General features: G+C 43.4%; 1 protein-coding gene across 1 annotated transcript in view; it reads right to left on the reverse strand.

The window, feature by feature from the left end:
* The window catches only part of LOC110590549 (protein farnesyltransferase subunit beta), a 63,886-nt gene extending 40,124 nt beyond the window's left edge, over positions 1-23,762 (reverse strand). The window contains exons 1-2 of the mRNA XM_021701368.1: positions 23,534-23,762; positions 9,520-9,584 (exon numbers count right to left, since the gene is read on the reverse strand). Of these exons, the coding sequence (XP_021557043.1) occupies positions 9,520-9,584; positions 23,534-23,677 (209 nt within the window). The 5' untranslated portion in view covers positions 23,678-23,762. The remainder of the gene's footprint in view (positions 1-9,519; positions 9,585-23,533) is intronic.
* Positions 23,763-26,419: the final 2,657 nt, after the last annotated feature.

Below are 26,419 nucleotides of genomic sequence, written 5' to 3' on the forward strand. Positions count from 1 at the left end.
CCTTTTGCTGAGACTTATTCATTCCAGAACTAGAAGCCTGAATCTCCCACTTCCCTTCACCCATTTTGCCTTCCCTCCACCCATTTCCCTCTGCAACCACCAGTTTGTTCTGTGTATTTATGGGTCTGTTTCTGCTTTTTGTCTGTTCATTTGTGTTTTAGATTCCACGTGTAACTGAAATCATATAGTATTTGTCTTTCTCTGTCTGACTTATTTCACTTAGCAGAATACTCTCTAGGTCCATCAATGTTGTTGCAAATGGCAAGATCTCATTCTTTTTTTTATGGCTAGGTAATATTCCACTGTATTATCTACACCGCATCTTTATCCATTCATCTACTGATGGACACTTAGGTTGCTTCCATATATTGGCTATTATAAATAATGCTGCAATAAACACAGGGGTGCATATGTCCTTCCGAATTAGTGTTTTTGTTTTCTCTGGGGAAATACCCAGTAGTGGAATTACTGAATCATATGGTGATTCTATTTGTAATGTTTTGAGGCATTACATACTGTTTTCCACAGCAGCTACGACAGTTTGCATTCCCACCAACAGTGCATGAGGGGTCCTTTTCCCCTACATCCTCACCAACACTTGTTATTTCTTGTCTTTCTGGTTCTAGCTATTCTGGCGGGTGGAAGGTGAAATTCTGAAGGTTGTGAGCTGAGAAAAAAAGTGACCCAAACTACGCTTTAGAAAGATTATCTGGCAGCAGTAGGTATTCAATATGTGTTTACAAACTGGGCCAAGGGGAAAACACTAAGTGTGGAGAGAGGGGAGGTGGGAAGACGGGGTAAGGCGGTGCTCACAGTCAACCAGGGCAGAAGTACTTCGAGTCCTTAGGGCTCAAATTAGCACGGTGACCCATGGGCAGGTGGGCTGTATGGCACAGGAAGTGTATTGAGGTGCTGATGTCAGTCGCACCGCCAGAAACACACGTAAGACTCAGAAGAGGGCTCCAAGTGACACAGACGGACTAGGAATCATTTATCTGCACGCAGACGACAGATGAAGCTGCAAGAGTAGAGGACAAAGCAGAGAGAAGAGCTTGAATGCTGGACTGGAGGAAGACCCATCCTTATGGGCTTAGAGGACAAGGAGCCAGAGGAGAGAATTAAAGAACGTCGCGTAAGTGGGAGGAGGACAAAGACAGTATCATGTCACAGGCAAAACAGCAGGAGAGAACTCCATGGAGGTATTTAACTATCGCAAATGCTGGGGCAAGACTGAGGAAAAGGAGAACAAATGACAAAGTGGCTGGTGACCTTCGAGAGAGTTCAGGGAGCCGTGAGCAGATTCCAGAGCATAAAGGAGAAGAGACGGCCAGACTCGATGTCTCTTTCAAGGAGCTCCGAGGGCCGGGATTCTGAGCACCCACTGTGTGCAGGCTGAGTGTCCCACAGTGGGGTGGATGCTGACTCCGCTCCCTAGAGCTGCGGCCCAGAGACGGACAAAGACAAGTCCATGGCAGTGACAGCCTCGGCCAAGGGAGAAGCGTGGTGGCTCTGGGAGCACACGGCAAGGCATGCAGGATCAGAACAAACTTCCCAGAGGACACAGCATTGCGTCAAGGAATGAAGGAGACCGGAAGGACAGGAGTTAGCCAGCCAGAAAGGAGGGGATGGGGTGGGTGTTTCAGGAAGGGAACGACGCGGCACATTTGTGTAGGTTTAGTTCAGCCGGAGCATAAGTAGAAGGTAGCGAGCCGTGAGAAGTCAGCCTGGTGAGACACACAGGCACCAGATCACGCGGGACTTCTAAATGCATCGGGAGTCACTGTGCCATCAACATCAGATGACCCTTGCAAAGTCTATACTAAGTAAAAGAAGCTGTCACAGAAAGACCACATATTGTACGATTCCACTTACATGAAATGTCCAGAAGAGGCAAATCCACAGAGACAGAAAGTAGCTGAAGTGGGTGCCAGGGGCTGGGTAGGAACGGAGGAATGGGAGGGTGATGGCCAAGGGGGACAGGGTTTCTCTGTGAGGTGATGAAAATGCTCTAAAATTAACTGTGGTGATGGTTGCATAACTCTGTCCCTATACTAAAAACCACTAAATTGTACACTTTGGGTGAATTGTATGATATCTGAATTGCATCTCAAAGCTGTTAGCAAAAAAAAAAAAAAAGACAAGTAAAAAAAAAAAATTTGAGGCAGTCGCTGAAGTATTTTAGGCATGGGAAAGACATGGTCAGATCTGCATTTTCTAGATCCCAGGAGCTGCAGCATGCTGAATAGATTGGGGTGGGGATAAGACTAGTGGCAGGAGACCAAACCCACAATCCAAGTGTGTCTGTGATGTGTGTGAGGGAAGAAAGACAACAGACTGGCAGCCTGAGGGGGTTACTGGGGGGAAGGCAGAGGAGAAGTAAAAACTGCTTGAGAGCAAAGACGTTGAAAATACAAGTGCCCAGAGAAAATCCACCAAGGACGGTCCCTAAAGAAGAGGGAAGAAGGAGGGTTGGGGTGGAGAGTTCAGTAGGAGAGATGAGTCTGGCAATAAGGATGGATGCTCCATTCTCAGAGATGGAACTAGTGAGAGAAAGTGTGAAGTTAGACAAACATAGGACTTGGAAGTGGGGAAGAAGGAAGCTCACATGGGACAGCCTGGAGTTTCTCAGGAGGTAGGGGGCAAGACGGGTCACTGGGGTGAGTGTGTTAGAGAATCTACAAGAGATGAGTAAGGGGAGTACAGAGCAGTAGTGAAGGCCCAGCTAAAGCTTGTAGTATAACTTCTGGTGTAGCCACTCAGCAGGCAACGTCACATGACTTTTCTCCTTGGAGATCTTGCTGGGATCCTTCAGCAGAAGCAGGGATAGGGATGCCATGGTAAGGACTGGGAGGAGGGGAAGAGCAGAAAGGCGGAGGCGGGAGCGACCTGAATGAGACCAGGGAACTGGTGACAAATAGCTTGTGAACCACAGAGCAGGCTGAGAAGCTGGGGGCGGCCAGGATGGGAGTGCAGACAAGGAGAACCAGGAGTGTCCACGAGACCATCAATGAGGGCAGGCTGAGAAACCCAAGCCAGGTGAGGGCAAGTACAGAATCTGGAGGCAGATGCCTGACTTCTAACTCTGAAAGGACCCATTCACAGTGCGGTTTTCTATAGGTCAATTCTTTCCTATCAAAGAAACAATCAAAGGAATTTGAATATACCAAATACCTTGAGAGGCTAAGCCACAGAGCAGAGAAGGGAGAAACAGAAGAGAACACTAGCCACCTCATTTGGAAATGTGAGGCAAGACAGTGGTTAAGGGGTCCTGTAAATAAGAATTTGTGATCCTAAGTACAATGCTAGGGAAAGGGACCAGGTGAGAAGGTGGGTGCACTTGTTGGAACCACGTGGTCAGTCTGTCCCTAGTCCACTGCCTTGTCACTCTGAGGAGAGCTCCTGCCTGGCTTCCACATCTGTGCCCCACACAGAGCAGGCTCTTGACATCTGTTTGTCAAATGAACAGAAGGAAGAATAAAGGAACACACAGTAAGGCCAGTTTCTGACCAACCTAACAAGACTGTTCTCCCTGGATATATGTTCCTTCGATTTAAATGAATGACAAACCTCCAGGGGAGTTCAGGTTCACTTGGAGAGGGCATGGAGAGGGGTGACTGGACTGGCTCAGGGGTCTGCCCCTCCAGCTCTCGCGCGTGTGCTCACGCCCTCCACGCTGAGGAGACCCGCCGGCCGCAGGCTGCCCTCCCCTATGGGACTGAGAATTCTGAGAGAGCCCAATTACGCACCTAAGCAAACCCTGCCTCTTACTGGGAAAACAGAAACAAGAAACTTGGAGAAGAAACCCTTTTCCTTGTCTTCTCCACACTCCTCTCACTTGATAGGCCAGGGGCTTTTCAGTCACTGCAAAGTGACTGACCTCAGGGGCAAATGCTTTTCTGCCTCAAGGGAGTTAAGAGATCCTGCCTCGGGATACCTGGAGCCTCGCCTGCCCAGAAACAAACACCTAACTGAAGGGGGCCTCAGCCACCTTTGCTGCAGCTCTGGCTTGGGCCCTATGGGCAGGCTCCCCCATAGCGCCCTCCTGGATGAACCTCACTCACAGCCAGGCCCTAGCAGCCCTGCCGGGAGGGAACTAAGAAATTCCTCTAGCTGGTTTCATCTGAAGACCAGCCATAGGCAAGAAAACAGAAATTCTACATAGAGAATAGTTTCCCTTGTGGAAATGCTCTATTTTTGCTCACTTAATCAAACACACACACACACACACACACTCTATATGCATATCAGCATTAGGTTATTCTAAAATCTTGCAAAAGGTCTCTTTGTTTATGTAGAGTTGCAAGGACCACAATGCTGACTGAATTTTAACTTCTCCTCTGAGGCTTATGATTCTTTTAAATTGAAGGGACACATATCCAGTTTCTTTTGGTCAGCAGAAACTGTACTAACAGCCTTACTGATATGGACTGAACTGTGTCCCCCGAAATTCATACATTCAATCCCTAACCCCCAGTGTGACTGTATTTGGAGACAGAGTCTTTAAAGAGTTATTTAAGGTTAAACAAGGTCTGGTGACCCTATAAGAAGAGGAAGAGACACCAGGGAGGAGCATATACAGGAAAGGCCATGTGAGGACACAATGAGAACGCCATCTACAAGACAAGGAGAGAGACCTCAGGAGAAACCAACCCTGCAAGCACCTTGATCTTGGACTTCCAGCCTCCAAGACTGTGAGAAAATAAATTTCTGTTGTTTCAGCTGCCTAGTCTGTGGTATTTCATTACAGCAGCCCTAACAAACTAATACCCTTACTATTCCTTTATTCTCAATTCACCTCTGTCCAAAAATCTTTTCTGTGTAAGGAGTTAAAATAGAAATTCCCTTTCTTCGCTGAACAATTCAGCCCTACAGCCATGCCATTAGGTGAAGCAGAACAACATAGGCTCTGTGCAGGAGTGGGGCGGGGGGGCGGGGAGTGCAGGGTGTCAGTGCTCGAGTGGATGAGAGGACATCTATGTGGCCGTGCAGAGGGGGATGGGAGATGGGGAGACATAAGAGAAAGGATCAAGTAAGTAAATATATTAAGGATCCTGGGAGTCCACCTCTACTATCTGAAAAGGAACTTTGAAATATATGTGTACTAGGGGTGCCTGGGTGGCTCAGTCGTTAAGCGTCTGCCTTCGGCTCAGGTCGTGATCCCAGGGTCCTGGGATCGAGCCCCGCATAGGGCTCCCTGCTCGGCGGGAAGCCTGCTTCTCCCTCTCCCACTCCCCCTGCTTGTGTTCCTGCTCTCGCTATCTCCCTCTGTCAAATAAATAAATAAAATCTTAAAAATATATATGTATGTGTACCAGGCAGCGATGTAAATTATAAATACAATGTAATTTCCTACTATGACTTGAATCCCTTTGGGTTTCAAGACCCTCTGTGATGTGCCTCTACCTACTTCTCTCCAGCCTCATCTCATGCCCCCACTAAACCCAGTCACACCGCCTTCTTTGTGCTTTTCAGTCTCGAGACTTTAGCTCATGCTGTTCCCTCCGTCTGGAACACTGCGACCACCTCCTAAACTCCTAAACTCCGACCAACTCCTACTCACCCCCTAGGTCTCAGCCTGAGAGCCACTTTCTCCGAGAGGCCTTCTGCTAGAGACTGAATGCTCGTGTCCCTTCAAAATTCATGTTGAGATCCTAATCCCCTGTGATGGTATTAGGAAGTGGGGACTTTGGGAGGTGATTAGGTCATGAAGGGATTAGTGACCTTATAAAAGAGGCTCCAGAGAACTCCCTCACCCCTTCTACCATGTGAAGACACAGTGGGAAGATGGCCATTTAGGAACAAGGGAGTGGGCCCTCATCAAACACCGTATCTGCTGGTGCCTTGCTCTTGGACTTCCCAGCCTCCAAAACTGTGAGAAATAAATGTTTCTTATTTAAACCACCCAGTCGATGGTAATTTGTTGTAGCAGCCAGAACAGACTAAGACATATTCCCTAACTTCCCAACCTAAATTACATCCTCCCTATTATTCTCTCAGAGCATCCCATTCCCTTCCTTGACACCCATCCCATTGGTATTTGCATCTGTTTATGATTTCTGTTGTTTCAGCCGCCTAGTCTGCGGTAGAGTTTAGTTCATGCATCTCAGCAGATTCGGTGTTTGATGAGGGCCCACTCCCTGGTTCCTAAATGGCCATCTTCCCACTGTGTCTTCACATGGTAGAAGGGGTGAGGGAGTTCTCTGGAGCCTCTTTTATAAGGTCACTAATCCCTTCATGACCTAATCACCTCCCAAAGTCCTCTATGTATTTGCATCTGTTTATGTATTTGCATCTGTTTGTTTAATGGCTACCTCCCCCATGAGACTAAGAGTCCAGTAGGGCCAGGACCTGGGTTAGCCTTGATCACTCTGTTTCCCAAGAGGAAAATGACATGGGAGTATGTGAGAGTGAGAGAGAGAGAGAGAGAGTTTAGTTCATGCATCTCAGATTTCTTACTAAAGCTAATATAATAAATGGAAAGGGGTAAATTCCTACATGTGTGGAATAACCACAGGGAAGGGGAAATTAGCTTTCACGGGAAAGCAGGCTACTGACTAACAAAACCGTTAAAATCACGGTCAAAAAGGTCCTTTGGGAGGGACTACCTCACTCCAGGAAAGGATGCAGGTTTCACGGTCTTAGAGAGAGAGGGAAATCACTTCTGGAATGGGGAATAATTGTAGAAGGTACTGACATTCAGCTTCAGCCGTGAATTTCAGCCAAATCTGGTATTTGGCTGTGGCACTGGAAGGTTCAAGAGGCAAATGCCTCCCTCAGCATCATTCCTGGCATCCCTGGACCTATGCGTGGTCAGTGGTCCCGGGCGTGTGTGTGATACTATCACACTGATCAGCATCATAACCTCAAAAACAAACACGTCATCTCATTTAGATTTATTGCTGGTATCTGCATATTCACTTTAGCTAAAAATGAAGGTTTGTTCCTCCATTATGTCAGACTTTTAAAATTTGACTTCTAAAATGTTAAATATTGAAATTGTGGTAATAATTTAAAATTTTGCTAAATTTTCAGGTTTATTCTTCTATCCTAGAAGTTAGTTCTATGATGGTGATGTTTGGCTTCAGCCTTACATTGATATGGTTGATTTATATCAGCCACTCACTCAGCCTTTCTGCCAAAATGTGTAATATCTCTAATATTAATTAGCATGCTGTGACATAATGAGATGCTTATTAGCATCCTTTAAAACACTCACTTTCAATAGGCAACAATGATAAAATGGGAAATGTCAGATTCCTGAAATAAATCCAGAGCCCTGATATATTCTACTTCCAGAAGGATCCAAACCCAAGAGGAACATTGTCTTCCACCCACACCTGACCTAAGACCTACGAATTCAGGGGATTTAATTTTTTTATTGTCCTCTACCACCACTCCCAAAACACCACTTCTTCCTCCTAGACTATGTAAACTCCAATTCTCCCTCACATCTCTGTAAGAATAAAAGAAAGGTCCAAGGGTCTATTCTGATGATGGGTCAAAAGGAATGTCAAATGATCAAAGGTCCCTTTGGAAACACAGGGAACATGTGCCCACAGAGCCCCAGACAGCAGACAGTGAGTCAGAGCCCAGTCAGGTGAGTCACCGGGGATGCAACTGCTAGGCACAAAGGCCCTCCGAAAGCAATCACACCCCTCACTACCACCAGGTCCCGCCACGTCTGGAGAAGCCTCGCCTGTACCGGGCAGAGGTGGTGCCCACCCGCCCCCCTCAGCTGTTTGTTGACTGATTTGTAAAAACATTCTGCTTTATCTTTAGCACAACTGGCAGAGTATGACATACTTTTCTATATTTTTATTTTTCCATTTAATATATCTTGGGGATTATTCTAAGATATAAACCATGTTTAAATAAAAACTTGGAAGAAAATAAATATTTTTAAAAGCCTATTTTGTAGAAATGTTATTTAAGTAGAGTTGACATACACTGTTATATTAGTTTCAGCCCCCAAGCTGTTGAAACAAATGGCTTCAGTTCCTAATCTCCAGCTGTGGTTCCTGACGAGCAATAATTCATTTATTGAAGACTGAGCTTTAAGTTAATACAGAGATTTAGTTCAGCAGTTTGGGGAAAGACTCCTCTAGTTAGTTCATATTTTCCCTCTTTCCTTCCCCAGGGAAGAAACATGAAGATGACCTTCCCACGTGCCTTCTCCTTTTTCCAATTGTTTTCTGCCTTGGCTAATCAGAATTTTCAGAAGAAAATTTCTTTTTCAAGGAAATAGTGGCAAAACATAACGGTGGTAAAAAAGACACAAAGTGAACTCAGGCTAGAACCATGTGTGATGTTTCAGTAAATCAGAGCACCCAGAGCCTGAATGGCCTGGGGTTATTCTGTTCAGTCTCCGAAGCACAGGGCTCAGGGCTCAGGCAGGACCTCAGGCCCCCTCTTCCCAGCCAGAGCGAATCAGCCAGCAGCCCAACGGCCCTTTGTCCAGAGGAGTCAAGGCAGAGTGCTGTATCACTAAGATAAAACATGACCACACACAGTTTCGACCTCCTAATCCATTCTGATGGCTGGAAATATGACACAGGATGGTTCTGGAGAAACAACTTGGGACTGGGAGAAACATGCTAATAGAGGGGTGAAATATCCTCGTGAAATCCTAGTGTGATACATATAAACTACAAAATAAAGAGAAAATAAAGGTTCAACTTAAATAATAAGTTTCTGCTTATAGTCCCCTTTATGGAATTTCTGACATCAAATTGCTTAGAAAACTTCAACTTGCTGAGTGCCAAGGAAAATAAAAGGCACTGTATTTTCTCCCTGGAGACTTCATCCTTGGGAGCAGCTCCACAGTTACTAACAAGGGCCAGGCTGGGAGAAGCTCAAACTCGTCACCTCTTCCCAGTCACATTACAATATACATCAAAAGAATCCATCCTTTGCCACCCCCTGGATGCTACATCTGTTTCAAAGTGTCATACAACAAAGAAAACCTTGAGAGTTCTAATCTGAACACCAGAGCAGCAGGTCACAACTAAGCAACAGAAACATGAACTTCCTCTCCCCATCTTCAGACCACAGAGTTCAGGCCTTGGGGGTCTCCCCATGTACCACCTGATGGTTCAGTTTGAGGAGAGCATCTCCTCTAAACATCTTTCTAATAGAGGAAGGAGTTGGGGTCATAAACTTACTAGGTGGCCACAAGGTCAAGAAACCCTTCTCCAGGGCGCCTGGGTGGCTCAGTTGGTTAAGCGACTGCCTTCGGCTCAGGTCTTGATCCTGGAGTCCCTGGATCGAGTCCCGCATCGGGCTTCCTGCTCGGTAGGGAGTCTGCTTCGTCCTCTGACCCTATCCCCTCTCAGGTGTTCTCTCTCTCTCATTCTCTCTCTCTCAAATAAATAAATAAAATCTTAAAAAAAAAAAAGAAAAAGAAACCCTTCTCCCAACAGACTTATCCCTTGACGTGAATAGGCTCAAGGAGGAAAGAAGAAAGGCTCTCACAGGAGGTGGTGTCTCCCAGATCCCCCCAAACTCCTAACCACAGCTTACCTTGGTACAAGGTGGTTGAACTTGTAAGAACTGAAGACGTCTTGGATCTTTTCTTCCACTTTTGCCTGGTAAGAATGCAGGAGATGGGAGAGAGAAAACAAATACAGATGAGTCCTCTGTCAACTTTTTCTTCCTGTTGTCACAAATGCCCACTGGCTACAGTTTCTTGGTGTGGTTTTGTACTTCACGGGACTGTAAGACTCGATTCAGGGGCTCTGCAGATGGCAGGCTCAGGACAGACAAAAAAGAGAGAAGGTCCTGTCCATGCTGGCATTACAATCGACTCCTCCAGTAAACTATCCATGTATCCAAACTAATGGCAGTCCTGGAGTTTGGCTCACTGAAACCAGTTACTTAGGGGGCAGACAAGGCATTTTGCTTGAGAGATTTATTCTTGCCTGCTCTATAGAGTTGTTTAGGTGTTCACTTAACTGGCCATTCACAAATACAAAATTAATTCCTGCTAAGGGTCAGACTTCTTATTGTCAGACTGAACCATTTAAATACAGATTGAACAGTATTAAAATTCCCTAAGGGATTTACAAGAACATCAATCACTGAAACACCTATGAAATAGCACATCTGGTCATTGGGCCTATGTCACACATAGGACTCCACAGTCCCATAATACAAAGGATCTCAGAAAGCCAGGTCACAAAAAAATCCAGACCACCTGTTTCCTCTGAAGACCTACCACAACGTGGTCACACAGTTCAGCTTCTGTAAGGAAAGGATACAGCAAGGCAGAAGTTGATTGGTTAACAGGAGACAGGGTTTCTCCTTCACTGCCATCCCTGTTTTGTAGTGAGGTATGTCCTCATTGAGATTTCAAGATACATAATAATGTCCTCTCTGGGAATTTCAAAATGTATTCTTTATTTCTGAATCACCCACTGAGTTAGAGCGTCTAGGGCCCTTGACGTATGTGCAAGAATTATTTGTGATGATGAGGGGAGCAATGATGTGAATCATCCAAAATGGTAGCCAATCTAAAATTCATTTATACTTGGTTTCAGGATATACTTTGGTATTTGCCTCTGAACATGAGTTTGAGGGATAATCTGGCTAAGAATTCATAATACTTCAAAAAACAGACTGAAGTCGCTGTCAGAATCTGACTCAGGAGGAATAAGGAAGTTGTCCCGATTCTTCACAATTCTTTTCCTTTCCAGACTCTCACACAAGACTAACATAAAGCACCAGCCTAAATGGAAGACAGACTGAATTTCTCAGTTACGCCTTCCTCAGCTGTAAGCTGAAAGGGACAGAAAAATATACAAGAAACATACGTCAGTAAGATCATGCAATAAAGATTTGCCTACAGTATTCCATTAGAGCTAAGTGAATTGACGAATTCTGAATGAAACAAAATCAAGTGGGAGGAAAACTCACTTCCTTTACCCAAATACAAGCTGATTCAAATCCACACGACTTAATAATATTCCAAGGCTGATGGATGAGCCCATCACCTCCTTAGCATTCTGACACTGAGACCCCTAGAGAGAAAAGGGTCCAGCCAAGAACTCCTTCATGAGACCCACCTTCAGCTCCCCCTCGGACAACATAAGCAGCCAAGTACTAGATGAGGAAAATGTAGTTTTACTGCTAAACTAGGATACCTGACAGACAGAAGGCAGAAAGTGCTTAAAATATTCCCAACACTGTGTCATTTCTCTTCGGATTTCCTAATCACTCTTCTGCAGAATGAACAAGCGATATTCCAATGCAGTTAGTAACGGACTCATGTCTGAAAATCTAAGTTATGAATTCTAATAAATACCTGAGTGTTATAGGTCAGCTGTTCATAAAAATGGACAAATAATAATTCCCTTTATCTTAAGAACTGGTATATTTTTCGAATAGATTCATTGAGATATCATTCACACACTAGTCAATTCATCCTTTATTTAAAGTGTATGATTCAACGGCTTTTAGTATATTCAGAGAGCTGTGCATCCATTACCACAATCAATTTTAGAACATTTTCACTACCCCCAAAAGAAATCCTGCACCCCTTAGCAGTCACCCCCAACCCTCCATCTTCCCCAGCCCCTGTCAACTACTCATCAACTTTCTATCTTCATAGATTTGCCTATTGTGGATATTTCATATAAATGTAATCACACAACATGTGGTCCTTTGTGACTATCTTCTTTCACTTAGCATAATGTTTTCAAGTTTCATACATGTTGTGGCATGAACCATTATTTCATTTCTTTTTTTTTTTTTTAAGATTTTATTTATTTGCGAGAGAGAATGAGAGACAGAGAGCATGAGAGGGAGGAGGGTCAGAGGGAGAAGCAGACTCCCCGCTGAGCAGGGAGCCCGATGTGGGACTCGATCCCAGGACTCCAGGATCATGACCTGAGCCGAAGGCAGTCACTTAATCAACTGAGCCACCCAGGCGCCCTCATTTCTTTTTATTGCCAAGTAATATTCCATTTTATGGATATATCACATTTTTTAATCTATTTTTCATCTGTTGATGGGCATTTGGGTTGTCCCCATTTTGGGGCTATTATGAATAAAGTCGCTATGAACATTCTGGTATAAGTTTTTGGATGGATATATGTTTTCATTTCTACTTAAGTATAGGTATACACCTAGGAGAAGAACTGCTGGACCATATGGTAACTCTACGTTTAACTCTTTAAGGGACTATCAGACTGTTTTCCAAAGCAGTCATAGCATTTTACATTCTCACCAGCAATGTATGAGCATTCTAACTTCTTCACATCCTCACTAACACATGTTACTCTCTGTGGTTCTGATTACATCCATCCTAGTGGGAGTGAAGCAATATTTCATTGTAGTTTTGATTGCAATTCCCTGATGGCTAATGATGTTGAGCATCTTCCTGTGGGCTTATTGGCCATTTGTATATCTTCTTTAGAGAAATGTCTAGTCAGATACTTCTTTTTTTTTTGATTGGGCTGTCTTTTTATTATTGAATTATAATAACTTCTTATATATTCTAGATACAAGACCCTTATCCAATACATGATTTACAAAAATTTATTCCCATTCTATGGGGCACCTGGGTGGCTCAGTTGGTTGAGCTACCAACTCTTGGTTTCGACTCAGGTCATGATCTCGGGGTCATGGGATCGGGCCCACGTCAGGCTCCCCACGCAGCGGGGAATCTGCTTGAGATTCTTTACCTCTGCCCCTCCCCCCACTCTCACTCTCTCTTTGAAAATGGATGTGTGAACCTTTAAAAAATTTACTCCCATTCTATGTGTTGTCTTTAGGAACTGGTATATTTTAGAAAAAGATCACCTTAGAGCACACAGAATGGTTTCTAGAGTACAACTTTAAAAATAATACTTAGCAATAAGCCTGCAATTTTTTTGACAAATAGTAATGGATTAATATAGAAATTAAAAAGAACTCATCTGGCGAAGAGAAAATCAAAGTCATCTCCAAAACATGCAACATCCTTTTTTGCCTTCCCTTCTCCCCATATGGCCCGCCAAATGTTATATAAAATCTGAGTAAATTTGTTACTGAGAAGACACAAGCATTCTTTGCTCCGATTTGTGTAGCAGAAGGAAAGGAAAAAAGCTAGTTGTATACAAAGGAGTCACCATACCAACTGTGAGACTGCTATGCTTAGAAAGGCCAGCTTGAACGGTTGACCCTTGGCTGGTGTCTAGAAACCTGAATTTGGGGAGGGTCCCACCATTCCAAGAACTGATGTGTGGCTCACTGGGCTGAAACTGCATAAAGAACCTTGTTTATGCTGAACAGCTTTTTTTTTTTTTTTTTTTTTTTTAAGATTTTATTTATTTATTTGACAGAGAGAGGCACAGCAAGAGAGGGAACGCAAGCAGGGGGAGTGGGAGAGGGAGAAGCAGGCTTCCCGCGGAGCAGGGAGCCTGATGCGGGGCTCGATCCCAGGACCCTGAGATCATGACCTGAGCCGAAGGCAGACGCTTAATGACTGAGCCACCCAGGCGCCCCTGAACAGCTTTTTTTCTGGGAGTCTGGAATTTTGAGACATGCTAGGCAGAAAGTGCATATGTGACCAACCCCAGTAAAAACCATGAGCACCAAGTCTCTAAGGAGCATCTCTGGTAGACAACACTTTGCATGTGTTATCACAATTTGATGTCTGAGAAATTAAGTATGTCCTATGTGATTCCACTGGGAGAGGACTCTTGGAAGCTTGCGTCTGATTTCCGCCAGACTACACTATGAGCCTTTCACGTGCTGAGTTTGCTTTATAGCCTCTTACTGTAATAAATCATAACCATGAGTACAACTATATGCTGAGTTCTCTGAATCCCTGTAATGAATCAACTAGAGGTGGTCTTGGGGACCTCTAATACATTAGTAGACTTAGAAATTTAACCTTTGGGATAGAATTAAGAGAAACAGTCATAACAACTGCTTAATATCTATAGGCAAGAGCTATAGCTAAATTCCTTTTTATAAATTTATCCAAATCCTCACTTTAAATAAAAGAGAACTGACATTAAGTATTAAAAAAACAAAGTTACCTCAGTCAGGAAAACTCTGAACACTATATAGCTCTCAAATCAGAATTTTTTTAAAAAATCAGCTTCAATACTGCATAGGGATGCTAAACTATGCCCACTTTCCCTGAGCTCTCATTTTATCTTGGATTTCCATGCTTCCTTTCCATCCCAAAGGAATGGACTATTATATTCTAGTCAATCTCTCCTTTCAGCATGAGAACCCCAATAGGCAAGGCAGTCATCAACCGGGTACAATACAAAGGCTGATTAACAGCCCCATAACAACAGATAATTTTCTTTTGTATAAATACCAAAGGGTCCATAGGTTCATTTCCCTTGGGTACAGGGCACACAGCTCATGACCATGTTAATGAAAGTGATATGACTCTTTTGGGAGGAAGATGACAGCCTAAAGCATCTGATTTGTTTCAGAAACATTGCTATATGAAATGTTATAAGAAAGGCAACCAGGATTAGTCACCAGAAGATTTAGTCCCAAGGAATTAGCTCTTCAAAATTCTTAAATAGCCTGGAAAAAAAAAGTAACTTTGACTAGTTCAAAACACACACACACACACATGCACACACACACAAAGAGAAAGATTCTTGGGACAATTGGGGAAAACAAAAAATTTAAAATGGGATATTAGATGATATTATAAAATTATTTTTTTATTTTCTTAGGTGTGATGCTATTGTCCTTAACGTAGAAGAATGTTAAGACATGCATGCTTATATCTTATTGTCAAAGATTCAGAAAAAAATATTAGTCATATACATATACATATATACACATGTGTATATATACACATGTGTGTACACACACACACACATACAGAAAAATTATATCCTGGCTAGATGATCCATTGGCTTATCTCCTTTTTTGCCCTTAACTAGGCTGTTTCACACTCTGTAGATGTAGAAGTTAATCTGTAGAAAACTGATAGTTATGCAAATAATTTCTACCCATAGATATGAATATGATATCTGGTAAAATGCAATTAATGATCACTGTATGTATACTGACCAGTTTTGCATGCATTTGTAAATTCACCTCAGCACTCCTTACCAGACTGTGAATGTGTGGCACTTTGAGTTCTCCTCTGAATTAGTTATCATACCCTATCAGTTCCATGAGTTAAATAAAATCTTTGATGTGTTCATTTTATATTTGTATGAGTCTTGATTTTATCCTCTTGTAAAATTTATCCTTTAACAGTTTATATTTATACAAAGGATAAAGATTAGGTGAAAGGTAAACAGATGCTGTCTATTGTTCGGTATATTTGAAATTTTTTTATAATAAAATGTTGGAGGGAATTATTAAGAAATCAAATCAAAACAAAACACTTAATACCAAAATTTCACCATGACTACTGTATCTAGGCATAAGAAAGATTTCTGAAAAGTCAAATCATTTGCAGACACACATACAATGCATCCATATCCCAACTAAGCCTTGACTTTTGTACTTCTGTGGCCATGTTTGCATCACCCAATTTTAGCAAGAATCCTACCAAATTGGCTCAGCTAGAATCCCCCATCCTTAGTATCTGATCATCCTCAGTATCTGACTGGGTTCCTCATCCTCCATCGTCCCCCAGTGATGTCTGCTCACACTGGCCTGCCTTTAGGAGGAAGCCTGTTAAATTGGTTTAGCCGGAATTCCTCCTTTCCTCTGACCCTTCCTCTTAGTAAGTTTCCATCCAACAATCCCTCCACCTTGCTCCTTGGCTATGAATTCTCACTTTTCCTTGTCGTATTCAGAGTTGAGCCCAATCTCTCTCCCCTACTGCAATCGTCACTGTAGTAATAAAGTCTTGAATAGAGGCTTCCGTTAACAAATATCACAAACAACTTTTTCCTTAACAATACCACCCACAACCGCCGGCAGAGTGACTAAAGTTGAAAAAACCAACAACACCAAATGCTGGCAAGGATGTAGAGCAACCAGAACTCTTAATATACAATGCAAGTAAGGGTATAAAATGTACAACCACTCTGGAAAGGACAGCAGTTTCTTATAAAACTCAGCATACACCCACCCTATGATCCAACAATTCCGCTTTTAGGTCTTCGCTCAACAGAAATGAAAACATATGCTCATAAAAAGACTTCTACAAGAATGTAGCATTTACAGCCATTAATATCCAAAATCTAGAAATAGCTCAGTTGTCCATCAAGAGGAGAAGGAATTAAAAAAATCAACAACAGTGTTAAAAAGAAAACCACAGGGGGCTCCTGGGTGGCTCAGTCGTTAAGCGTCTGCCTTCGGCTCAGGTCATGATCCCAGGGTCCTGGGATCGAGTCCCACATCGGGCTCCCTGCTCGGCAGGAAGCCTGCTTCTCCCTCTCCCACTCCCCCTGCTTGTGTTCCTGCTCTCGCTATCTCTCTCTCTGTCAAATAAATAAATAAAAATCTTAAAAAAAAAAAAAATTTAAAAAAAAGAAAACCACAGGCCCATAATAAAGTCATTATGCTAGGTCACCAGACTGGAGCTTAACACCTAACCCTAAGTGCATTTTCAACCTCCCCCGGGGAATGTAATCTTAACCAGTCAAGAATTTTCTGGTCAGGGCGCCTGGGTGGCTCAGTCGGTTAGGCAACTGCCTTCGGCTCAGGTCATGATCCTCGAGTCCCGGGATCGAGTCCCACATCGGGCTCCCTGCTCGGCAGGGAGTCTGCTTCTCCCTCTGACCCTCTCCCCTCTCATGCTCTCTGTCTCTCATTCTCTCTCTCGCAAATAAATAAAATCTTAAAAAAAAAAAAAATTTATAAAACAAACAAAAAAAAAGAATTTTCTGGTCAGTGCCAATAAGGTAACCTGTCCCATGGGCCCTCTCTATGGACGTGACCATGGGAAGGGGGAACTCACCCAAAATAAACCTTTTCTTCTATGTGCCTTTAAAAACCTTTCCCTTTCTGTAGCCCTTTGGAGTTCCTTTCTACTTGCTAGATGGGATGCTGCCTGATTAATGCATTGTTTAACAAAGCCAATTAGACCTTCAAATTTATTCAGTTGAATTTTCGTCTTTAACAGATTAGGTGGCAGCACTGCGATCCAAAGCAAACTTGTGGTGGCATATGGAGACAACAAGAAACAGATGTGGTGCCCTGCAAACCCCTCTGAGTTCACAGTCTTTCTCGCCATTTCTGAGGGCCGCCGGTGAGCTCCTCAGTGGAGCTCCCCATCTGACTGGCTTTCCAGTCTAGGGTTACTGGTCGGTCTAGCCCCAGTCCTTAGCTCTTGGTTGAATCTACAATTCCACGTGGGAATCCCTTCCCCAGTTCCAGTCCACAGTCCCAAACCGGAGTCTGCCGGTTTAATCCACACTGGAAATTGCTGGTGGTGCACTCAGGGCCTTCTATAAGCCAATCTGAAGTAACTTCTAAACACCAGCCCTCGGTTCTGTCGTCAGATTCCATGCTGGGAACTGCAGCTGCAGTTCTCCATTTGTTTGGAATCAATCCACAGTCCCCCTTCTTTGAGGTCTGCTGGTTCAATCTTTTCCCCAGTCCCTAGTTCTTTGGTTCCTGCTGGTGTCTACATTTCCATTTCCTCAGTATTGTTGGTTTCTGTTAATGTGCACACGAGGTAAAGGCTTAACTAAAAGAAAAATAATAAATTAATAACAATAGAATGGCATCTTTAAAATCCAAAGAATTAAGTGCTCACCTTCTGGCACATCTGCTTATTTTATACCTAAGAACTATGGTCCCAGAAGCTATAAATGTCTACGAGTCTGTAAAAGAATCATTAGTAGATTAAATGTAAGGCAAGGATTTCCCTTAAAAAAAAAAAAACCCTTAGGAAAAAACAAGTCACCGTATAAGCAGTCCTTACAATGTACCTCTTCCTATACGGAGTTCTTTCAATCCTTTATTTTAAATACAAAATACCAGTGGGGGTTGACATAATCAGCCTAAAACAAACTCAGTCAAGGTTTGTTTTGGCTGCTTATAGAGGTAAGTTGATGGAACCAAGGAAAGATGACAAATTAAGCACAGATTTAGCAATTATTCCTGAGGATATGAACTCACACTTCTACAGGTTAAGTTGCCATTGTAAACCCTTTTAAAGATCACTTAAAAAAGTAAATAGTAGTTAAGTTGTGGTGATCACAGATATACACCAACTGGACATGTTGTAAAAGGATCCTAATGTTACACAAGTGGGTACCTGTAACTTGGGATGAAATATTCTTACCCATATTGAAAAGGGATTTATCTCAAAAAATGAAAATGTGATCTGGAAAAATACATTGGTTGACCCAAAATGTGGCTCCAGCGAGATAAAAATACTAAGGTCAAAGTTGTACGTGAAGATTTTGGAGAAAAATTTTTTTTTTTTTTTTAAAGATTTTATTTATTTATTTGATGTGAAAGAGACAGCGAGAGAGGGAACACAAGCAGGGGGAGTGTGAGAGGGAGAAGCAGGCTTCCCCCTGAGCTGGGAGCCCGATGCGGGGCTCGATCCCAGGACCTTGAGATCATGACCTGAGCCGAAGGCAGTTGCTTAACCAACTGAGCCACTCAGGCGCCCCTGGAGAAAATTTTTTTATAAATAAAGAGGAAAAACAGTATTTCTAAATTAGTGTGATTTTACAAAGTGTGTGATTCTAAACAGGTACATGCACCTAAATTTAAAATGTAAATTTTGTAAGTAGGGATTTGATTTGTTCACCTATGTACTTAAAAGTATATGTATTTTCAGGGCGCCTGGGTGGCTCAGTCGTTAAGCGTCTGCCTTCGGCTCAGGTCATGGTCCCAGAGTCCTGGGATCGAGCCCCGCACTGGGCTCCCTGCTCTGCGGGAAGCCTGCTTCTCCCTCTCGCACTCCCCCTGCTTGTGTTCCCTCTCTCACTGTGTCTCTGTCAAATAAATCTTTAAAAATAAAAAAAAAAAAAAAAGGGTTTAAAAAAAAAAAAGTATATGTATTTTCAGGTTGACCAAAAAACTTTTTTTTTTTTTTACTTTTTAACAGGGAAATTGGGGGAAACTTGATATTTGGAATTGTCTTAGAGTTGAGCAACGTGATACATGCTGAATTTCAATAAAGCAAAACTGATTCACCATAGCTAGCCTGTTGACCACGTAACCAAGCAGAGCTCTGGTCTCTTTTACCAGAAGCACAAAAAAACTAGTAAGTTTGATCATATTTAGTGACTTGTTTCACCTCCATTTAATAATCTTTCAGAGATTATAACTTGAAATAAGTCAACCGCAGGCATCCAGGATTCATTCCTGGACCCCTGATGTTCCCTCCGTCAGGAGCTGCAGTGGCACAATGCTCAACACTTGAAGACAGCTCCTCAGCCTGTCTCCATCCCGCTCCCCCCACCCACCCCCAATCCCACTGGCTTCACCCGCCCAGCTGACCTAATTTCCTACCACAGCCCACGGGCCTCCTCCATGCCCAGTAGGGTGGAGTCTTCCCTCCTAACAGCTCCTCTGACTGGAATGGCTACCCCCCAACTCCATCCTTTATAACCCGACACTCTCCACAAAGTTGTCCTGACCACCTCAGTCCACAACATATGGCTTCTGCTCCCCCAAACCCTTGAGCAATGCAGTCATAATTTAGCACTTCCATGCTTTTGTAAATTATTCTGTGGTTGCTTCAGGCATGTTCTTTTTTCTCTCTAAGAGAAAAGAATTTTGAGGGCAGGAACTAAGACTGATAATCCTTCCAGATACTCCCCACAGTTGACTGTCACTTGACTGAATGCTATCTAATGACCTCATGCCATTTCAAGTGGAGGATGCTTTTGCCCCTGTTTCTAAGGGCAAACTAAAAGAAAAACAGGAGGAGTACCTTCTGTAAACAACTGTTTTTGGCAAACCTGCTGCTTCTGAGACTGTGCCGGTATTAACCTACTGGCCTGAATCAAAGCGCATTTGCAAAGGGGTGAGTGCAGATAGCACAAAAAAGGAAGACAACCACATCTTGTTTTCTAGACTTGTAAAAGGTTCTCCATGCACCAACCCATCAGGGAAACAGCTTGTCAAGGCAGAAATCTTTACAAATACCCAGAACCTGACCACTGCTCATCACCTCCACCATCACAGCCCTGAGCTACGCTGCCATCATCCATCACCTGGAGTACTTACTGCAAAGGCCTCCTAAGGGGTCCCCCTGCACCCCTCCTCACCTCCTCACAATCCCAACACTCACCTACACGGGCCCGTTAAAATGCTAGTCAGATTGGGTCCAAACTCTCGGATCATGGATCAGTCTGACTCCTGGCAGGAAACAGATGGCACATTCAAAGTGGGGGATTTGAGGAGAGTTTCTAAAGGAACTAGTTACAGTGGTGTGGGCAGGTGTAGGGAAACCACAAGAGAGAGTACAGAACTCTAGGGCAGGTAACACAGGGGTACTCGATCTCCTCCTACGCCTGAAAAGTGTGAAGAGAAGGAGTGGAGAGGGTGCCAGAGAACTCCAGTGAAAGGCACCTGAGAAGACTTGTGACCTCAAGTCTAGAGACCCTCCAGACCATGCAATCTGTCAGGAAAGGAGTAAACGTGCTGATCTCATTCTCCCTCTCTCTCATCCCCTATGAGTACACCCCATGGCCAAATACACCTAGAAGCCATAAGGCAAGGGAGCCTGTCCACACAGGTCCGCCTCTCGCGGCGCACCTGCAGAGCAGGCTGGAAAAGGGTACTGTGGATCTGGGGAGGTAAAAAGAAGCTATCCAGCCAAATGGCTTCCCATCTCAACAGGGCGACTGAAAGTATACTTACAATGGTCTGTAAGGCCCTACATGATGCGACCTCATCTCCTATTCTCCTGTTTACTAACCTCTCTCCTCACAGTGCCCCTTCACTCACCAGGCACTAGGGAGGCCTCAGGTCCTTACACTTGCTGCTTTCTCTGCCCAAAATGCTTCTCCCCCAGACACATGGCTTGTTCCCTCACTTACTTCACGTCTCAGCTCAAGCGGCAGGCATATCATCAGACGTTTTCCCTTACCACCTGATATAAAAACCTTTCCTGCTCCCACCACACCCATTCCTGGCATACTTCATCTCTCTTATCCTGTTTCTTTTTCTCCACAGCACTTCTCATTAAAATTAGACAGACAGACAGATGGATATTTAGATAGATAGAGAGATAGATAGACAGTTTTTTTTTTCCCTTTTTTGTTGACTGTCTCCCTGGCCTAGAAGAAAAGTTTCATAAAGGCACCAACTTGGCCTCTTTTGCTTATTGCCTGATGTCCAGTGCCTTGAACAGAGCCTGGCACATAGAAAACACTCAAGTATTTGTTGAACAAATAAAAATGTAAATGAATAGAACAGAAGAATCCATAGCTAAAGGCTCTTTACACTGTTTATAGGTTTAATTCCTATTATCAAATTGTTGCTTAACAAATAAATAAAGTTTCCTGATAATCAGACAGGAAACAGGAGATAAGCATTTGTTCTTATTGGCAATGGCACAAAATTAAACCCTGTCAGTAAATCCCTATGAATAAATGGACAGAACCTAAAGAATAACTAGTATCTTCTGTAGACAACTCCTCCTAACAAGGTTGGTATTTCTTATGAATATATATCCTTATTAACTTACCCACCTAGTACCTCTAAGCCTCAGTTTTCTCATCTGTGAAATGGAAAAGGATTGAGTGATACAATGTATAGAGAGCATTTAGCACAGAACTGGGACTCAGTAAATGGACACTACTATGATTATTAGTAGTGTTGACACTGAAGTAACCATCTGTATGAGATACTACATCATCTTCCTACTCTCTGGAACTGTTTATCCCAGACTTTTAAAATGTGAACTGGAAGAATGACATGGAAAAGACAAACAAGATGCTTTACTATCTATCTACATAGTAGGTTCTACATTTGAAAGACACCCTATAATAACAATGTTCCATATCAGTGCCTAGCCTTGGCCTTGGCTGACCTTCTGGCAGCCCAGAATCACTTATTATGCCTAGACATTTAAAATATAAGTGCTAGTATTTCCTGGCAGGAACTAAGCAGGCGCATTCGACTGAAAAAATAAAGTAGTACAGGAAAAAGAGAGCAGATCAGCAAAACTCCTGATAATGTTCCTGTTTTTGACTTGCCCCTTTAACCATGGAAGTCTCTGTCCTGGTCTCTAAATTAACAGACCAGCTTCTGATCCCCTTTTCTCCACTAGTATTCTGTCCATATCCTTATCTGCTGGGTCAGTTAATTACATAAAAAGTGACCCAGTAGTCTTATGTCACATAAAAAGGAAAAGGCTTCACCTGAATAAACTCTACAGTTCGTCACTTAGGAATACTACAAAGATCCTGCAGGTTTTTCATTGATGGGGGATTTCTTTGCAATCTTTTGCAAAAGACTTCTGTAGAAAGACACAGTGGTGGGCTAACTAAGCTGGGGAGCTAGATTCAAAAGGTAAGGGCTAAAACCCATGTAGCATAAATCTCCAGTTATAATATTCTTTCTGCTACTTTGTGTATAACTGTGTATTCAAGTCCTTGTTTTTTGTTATAAATTTATAATTATATTCATAGTCATAAATATAAAATATGATAACTATCACTACTAATTTTGCCTAAATGCAGGCTTCCAAGTTCAGGTATGAAAGTCAAAGTTAAGTCCCTCCAATGTTAAGCCTGGGAACTGATCTTACTAAGAGATCTTATTTTATTTGTTAGTACTAAAGCCTGATGCTTATTTGTTAGTACTAAAAAGAATCATCTCAACCACTTCTAGTGACGGATGGGCAAACATTTCCACAATAACCTGGGAACAATTCCAAATGGAGAATGAAAAGAAAAACAAAACTAGAGTTCACTACTCATTCCTCAAGCACTTTTCAAAGTGATAGGTTCGAGGCCTCAGTGAATGAAGGATAAGTCGTCTAAAAATGTGTAATTTTATTATAGCGCTTTCCAGACAGTATTGCTTTCCTCACCTCCATGCTCTTAGTCAGAAACTGGCTTATTTCTTTGTATTTCCAGCGTTTAACATTGCGTCCAATACTTTGCTGGTGCTCAAATGATTGAATGACTACTAAAATGCCCACCCACGAGGCAGCCCTACACCTAGCACTGTAGGTCAGAAATTAAACAGATCCTGGAATGGCATGAACGCAGTCTGGCCGCTTCTCTTCCCCTCTATGTCCCAAACTACGAGCAGGGTGAGGAAAGTGCACTATCCATCTGAAAACCTCCCGATGTCCCGGCAGAATGAAACCGGCTGTCTGAACCGCCCAGGCTGCTTCAGTCCTCCAGGCACAGAACACAATTCTCTCCGCTTCCTTAGGCAGACAGGACCCGGGTACTGTCCTTCCCTCCAAACCCAGCCCTGACAACGACCTCTCCCCAACCTGGCCCCACAAACGCTCCATTCCCCAACACAACCAAGCCTGGGCGCCCAGAGCTTCCCAGAGGGAAGGCGCCGCGGTGCACTGTGGGAGTAGTAGTTCCCCGGTGAGTTCCGCACGCCTACGGCCCTGCGGACGGAACTCCCGCTCCCAGAAGCCCCCGCGTGGGCGCCTCGCTCAGTCCGGCCACCTCACCTGTTCTATGGACGTGACTGTTTCCACCGAGTCGTCCTGTAACCGCTCCCGCGCGTGCTCGGGCCTCAGACTGTACAGCGGCTCTGACCAGACAGGGGAGGAAGATGGAGGGCAATAGTAGGTGAAGGAACTCGGAGAAGCCATGATCAGGAGAGCAGCAGGCGGTGTATAGGACGCCCTTCGTCAAACAACAACGCGCATTGAAACTCAAGCGGGCTAAGAAGCTACGGAGAGCGGATAGAGTCAAAAAGACTTTGAACGCGAATCTCTCTCCACCCACCTACACATCGTCAGGGAGCGAGTTACTAGGATGCTGCCGCCCCCCATTGGGCAGAGGAGCTGCTGCAGGAGGCTCGGCTTCCTGGCGCGCAAGGAAGGAAGGAAGGAAGGATGGATGTGTCTATCCATCTGGATTTCATTTCAGAGACATGGTGTAGGACCCCTCGGTCCGTTATGCAAATTAACGCACGCACGCACACTTCAACGTTGTGCTAGTTGTCACCTAATTGTAATGGCAGTAGTTCGCAGTTTCGGGTCCCCAAGAACCGTGAGTGGAACTGTAAAAACATTTTTGACAGCTCTCCTGACTCGGACACGCTATCGCTAATAGAATTACTGTGCACATTTGCGTGCTGCGTGACCGCCGCCCAGGAGAAGCCTTCGGCTTCTCAACAAGGGAATTGCCTTCTCGGTACTCCCTGATGGAGGGAAGGGGCATTGTAGCCGTCTCCTGTCCCCTAGGGAGTTAGCATGCAGGAGCAGGAACTGAAGTGAAGCAGAAGGAAGAAGTATAAGGGCAACGACAAAGGAAATAGTCGTTTATTCAGCAGTCGTTTAGGGAGCCCCTACTATACGTCACATGCTGTGCTAGGCTCTAGAAATACAAAAGTGAACAAAACAGACAAGGTCCCTGCCCTTGGGAACCTTACGGTCCAGTGGAATAGACAGAATTAATGAATGAACACAATAAATATATGAAGACTTGAGATAAATGGTATGAAAGAAAATAACAGGGTCTACGAGAGAGAGGAAAGGAGGAGGGGACTCATTAGATTGGGTGGTCAGGCCAAGCCTCTGGGAGGTCTCTCCGAGACCCAAAGGATGACAGGGAGCCATCCACACGAACGATGTGGGGAAGAGCTCCACAAGAAGAAGGAACAAGTTTGAGAGAACATTGCTACAGATACACGTATGTATGTGTATTAATTCTGATGATTTAATCTGAAGGTGTTCAGAATAAATAAACTTCTCATTGAGTAGGGTTAATCATCACATATGCCTACATAAAAATGTTAAAGTTGTGATTTTAGGAAAATCCTGTCTTTGGACAAGGAATAGAAGAGAATCTCTTCCAGGGTCCTGAAAGGACTACATCAAAATTGTAATACCAAGAATTGGGGCAGAGGGACAGAAGATACCATAATAACAGGCTTTCCAGAGAGACTCGGACAACTTCCTGCTCAGAGTATTTTACTCTGTTCCCACTCAATTCCACATCACATGTCTTGAACCCAAGGAACTGTGTTGTGGTATTTCACAACCAACCATTCTCCTCTTACCCATCTCTGGTGTTAAATAGAAGCTCTCAGATTCTAAAGATGAGGCTGTGATGCCCTAAAGGCAGGTAAACACTATCACCATGTCCATTTTAGTGGTCCTGTTGCTGAGTTAAGTTCTGTAGGTGGCTGAATGTTTCTAAATATGAGAATAAGTGACACTGTGTGGGTTAGGGTCATGGATATGACTGCACTGTACTTCCCTCTCTATTTGCATCTTATTGTCTTTCCCTTGGTTCTGTTTTAGAAAAAAAAAAAAGGTCTGATAAGGTCTGAGTCACATCTAAGGATTCTTTGTAAAGAGTTGCTTTGCTGGCTAGAAATTTAAGTTGAGCTACTGAAAGAGTAGCTGGAACAGTTTTCTAACAAGTTGTTATATCTGTTACAGGTGTACCTAAAGCAATTGCAAATTGTATTCAAGAAATAGAAATCCATTTCTGAAATGCAGTCTCTTCTGCATTGGGATCTGAAAGGGGCATGGCAAGAGTCTCCTGCAGGATATCGTCTATTCATTCAATAGGTATTTACTGAGTCCCCATTATGTGCTGAGCACTGAGCTAAGTGCTGAAGAGACATTGGTGAAAAAGCCAGACACAGTCTCAACCCTTAGAGGGCTCATGATTTACCAGAAGAAACAAGACATTAAACAATCATTACAAAATTGACTATTTCATTACAGTTGGGGGAAATGGCAGACCCATAGGCCATTGTGAGATTATATAACAGGGAAATTTATGGTATGGAAGATCAGGAAGGACTGATGTAAGGAAATGAGTTAATTAATGCAGGGTGAGGGGACATCCCAGGTGGAGGAAACCCAATGACAACCAAAGGTCAAGGGAAACAAGGAATGAAAAATATGAGGAGTTTGTACTCTGTGTAGCATTGAGAGGATTGCTTAGTCTTGGATAATTCCTCTGGGTTTGATAAAACCACTGGTTCAAGAAGCAGAATGAACATAAATATTGGCAGTATGGCAAAGAATGATATACTTACAGGAGAAAATAATGATAATAGCAACTCCAGCTTGGACTGCAGATGGTTTGGATTTAATTTACTCAAATGCCTGGTATTTTTCTAAATTGAGCTGTGAGTCGTAATTGTTTCTTTAAAAATAATATAAAATGTGGATAGTACTATTTTGTACATTGAAGAGCAAGAAAACAAGAAAAAAAACTAATGACCTAAATGAACCACTAGAGGTCGCTCCTGACCCTAGAGTAAGCTTACAGAGTAGGCTTTAAAACTGCTCTCACTGCATTACTCACAGAAGCCCATATGTCGGCATGAATTGTTTCTTTTAATATCTTCTGAAAGTATGTAATAATAC

The sequence above is a fragment of the Neomonachus schauinslandi genome, chromosome 9 (genome assembly GCF_002201575.2).
Source record: "Neomonachus schauinslandi chromosome 9, ASM220157v2, whole genome shotgun sequence".
Lineage (NCBI taxonomy): Eukaryota > Metazoa > Chordata > Mammalia > Carnivora > Phocidae > Neomonachus > Neomonachus schauinslandi.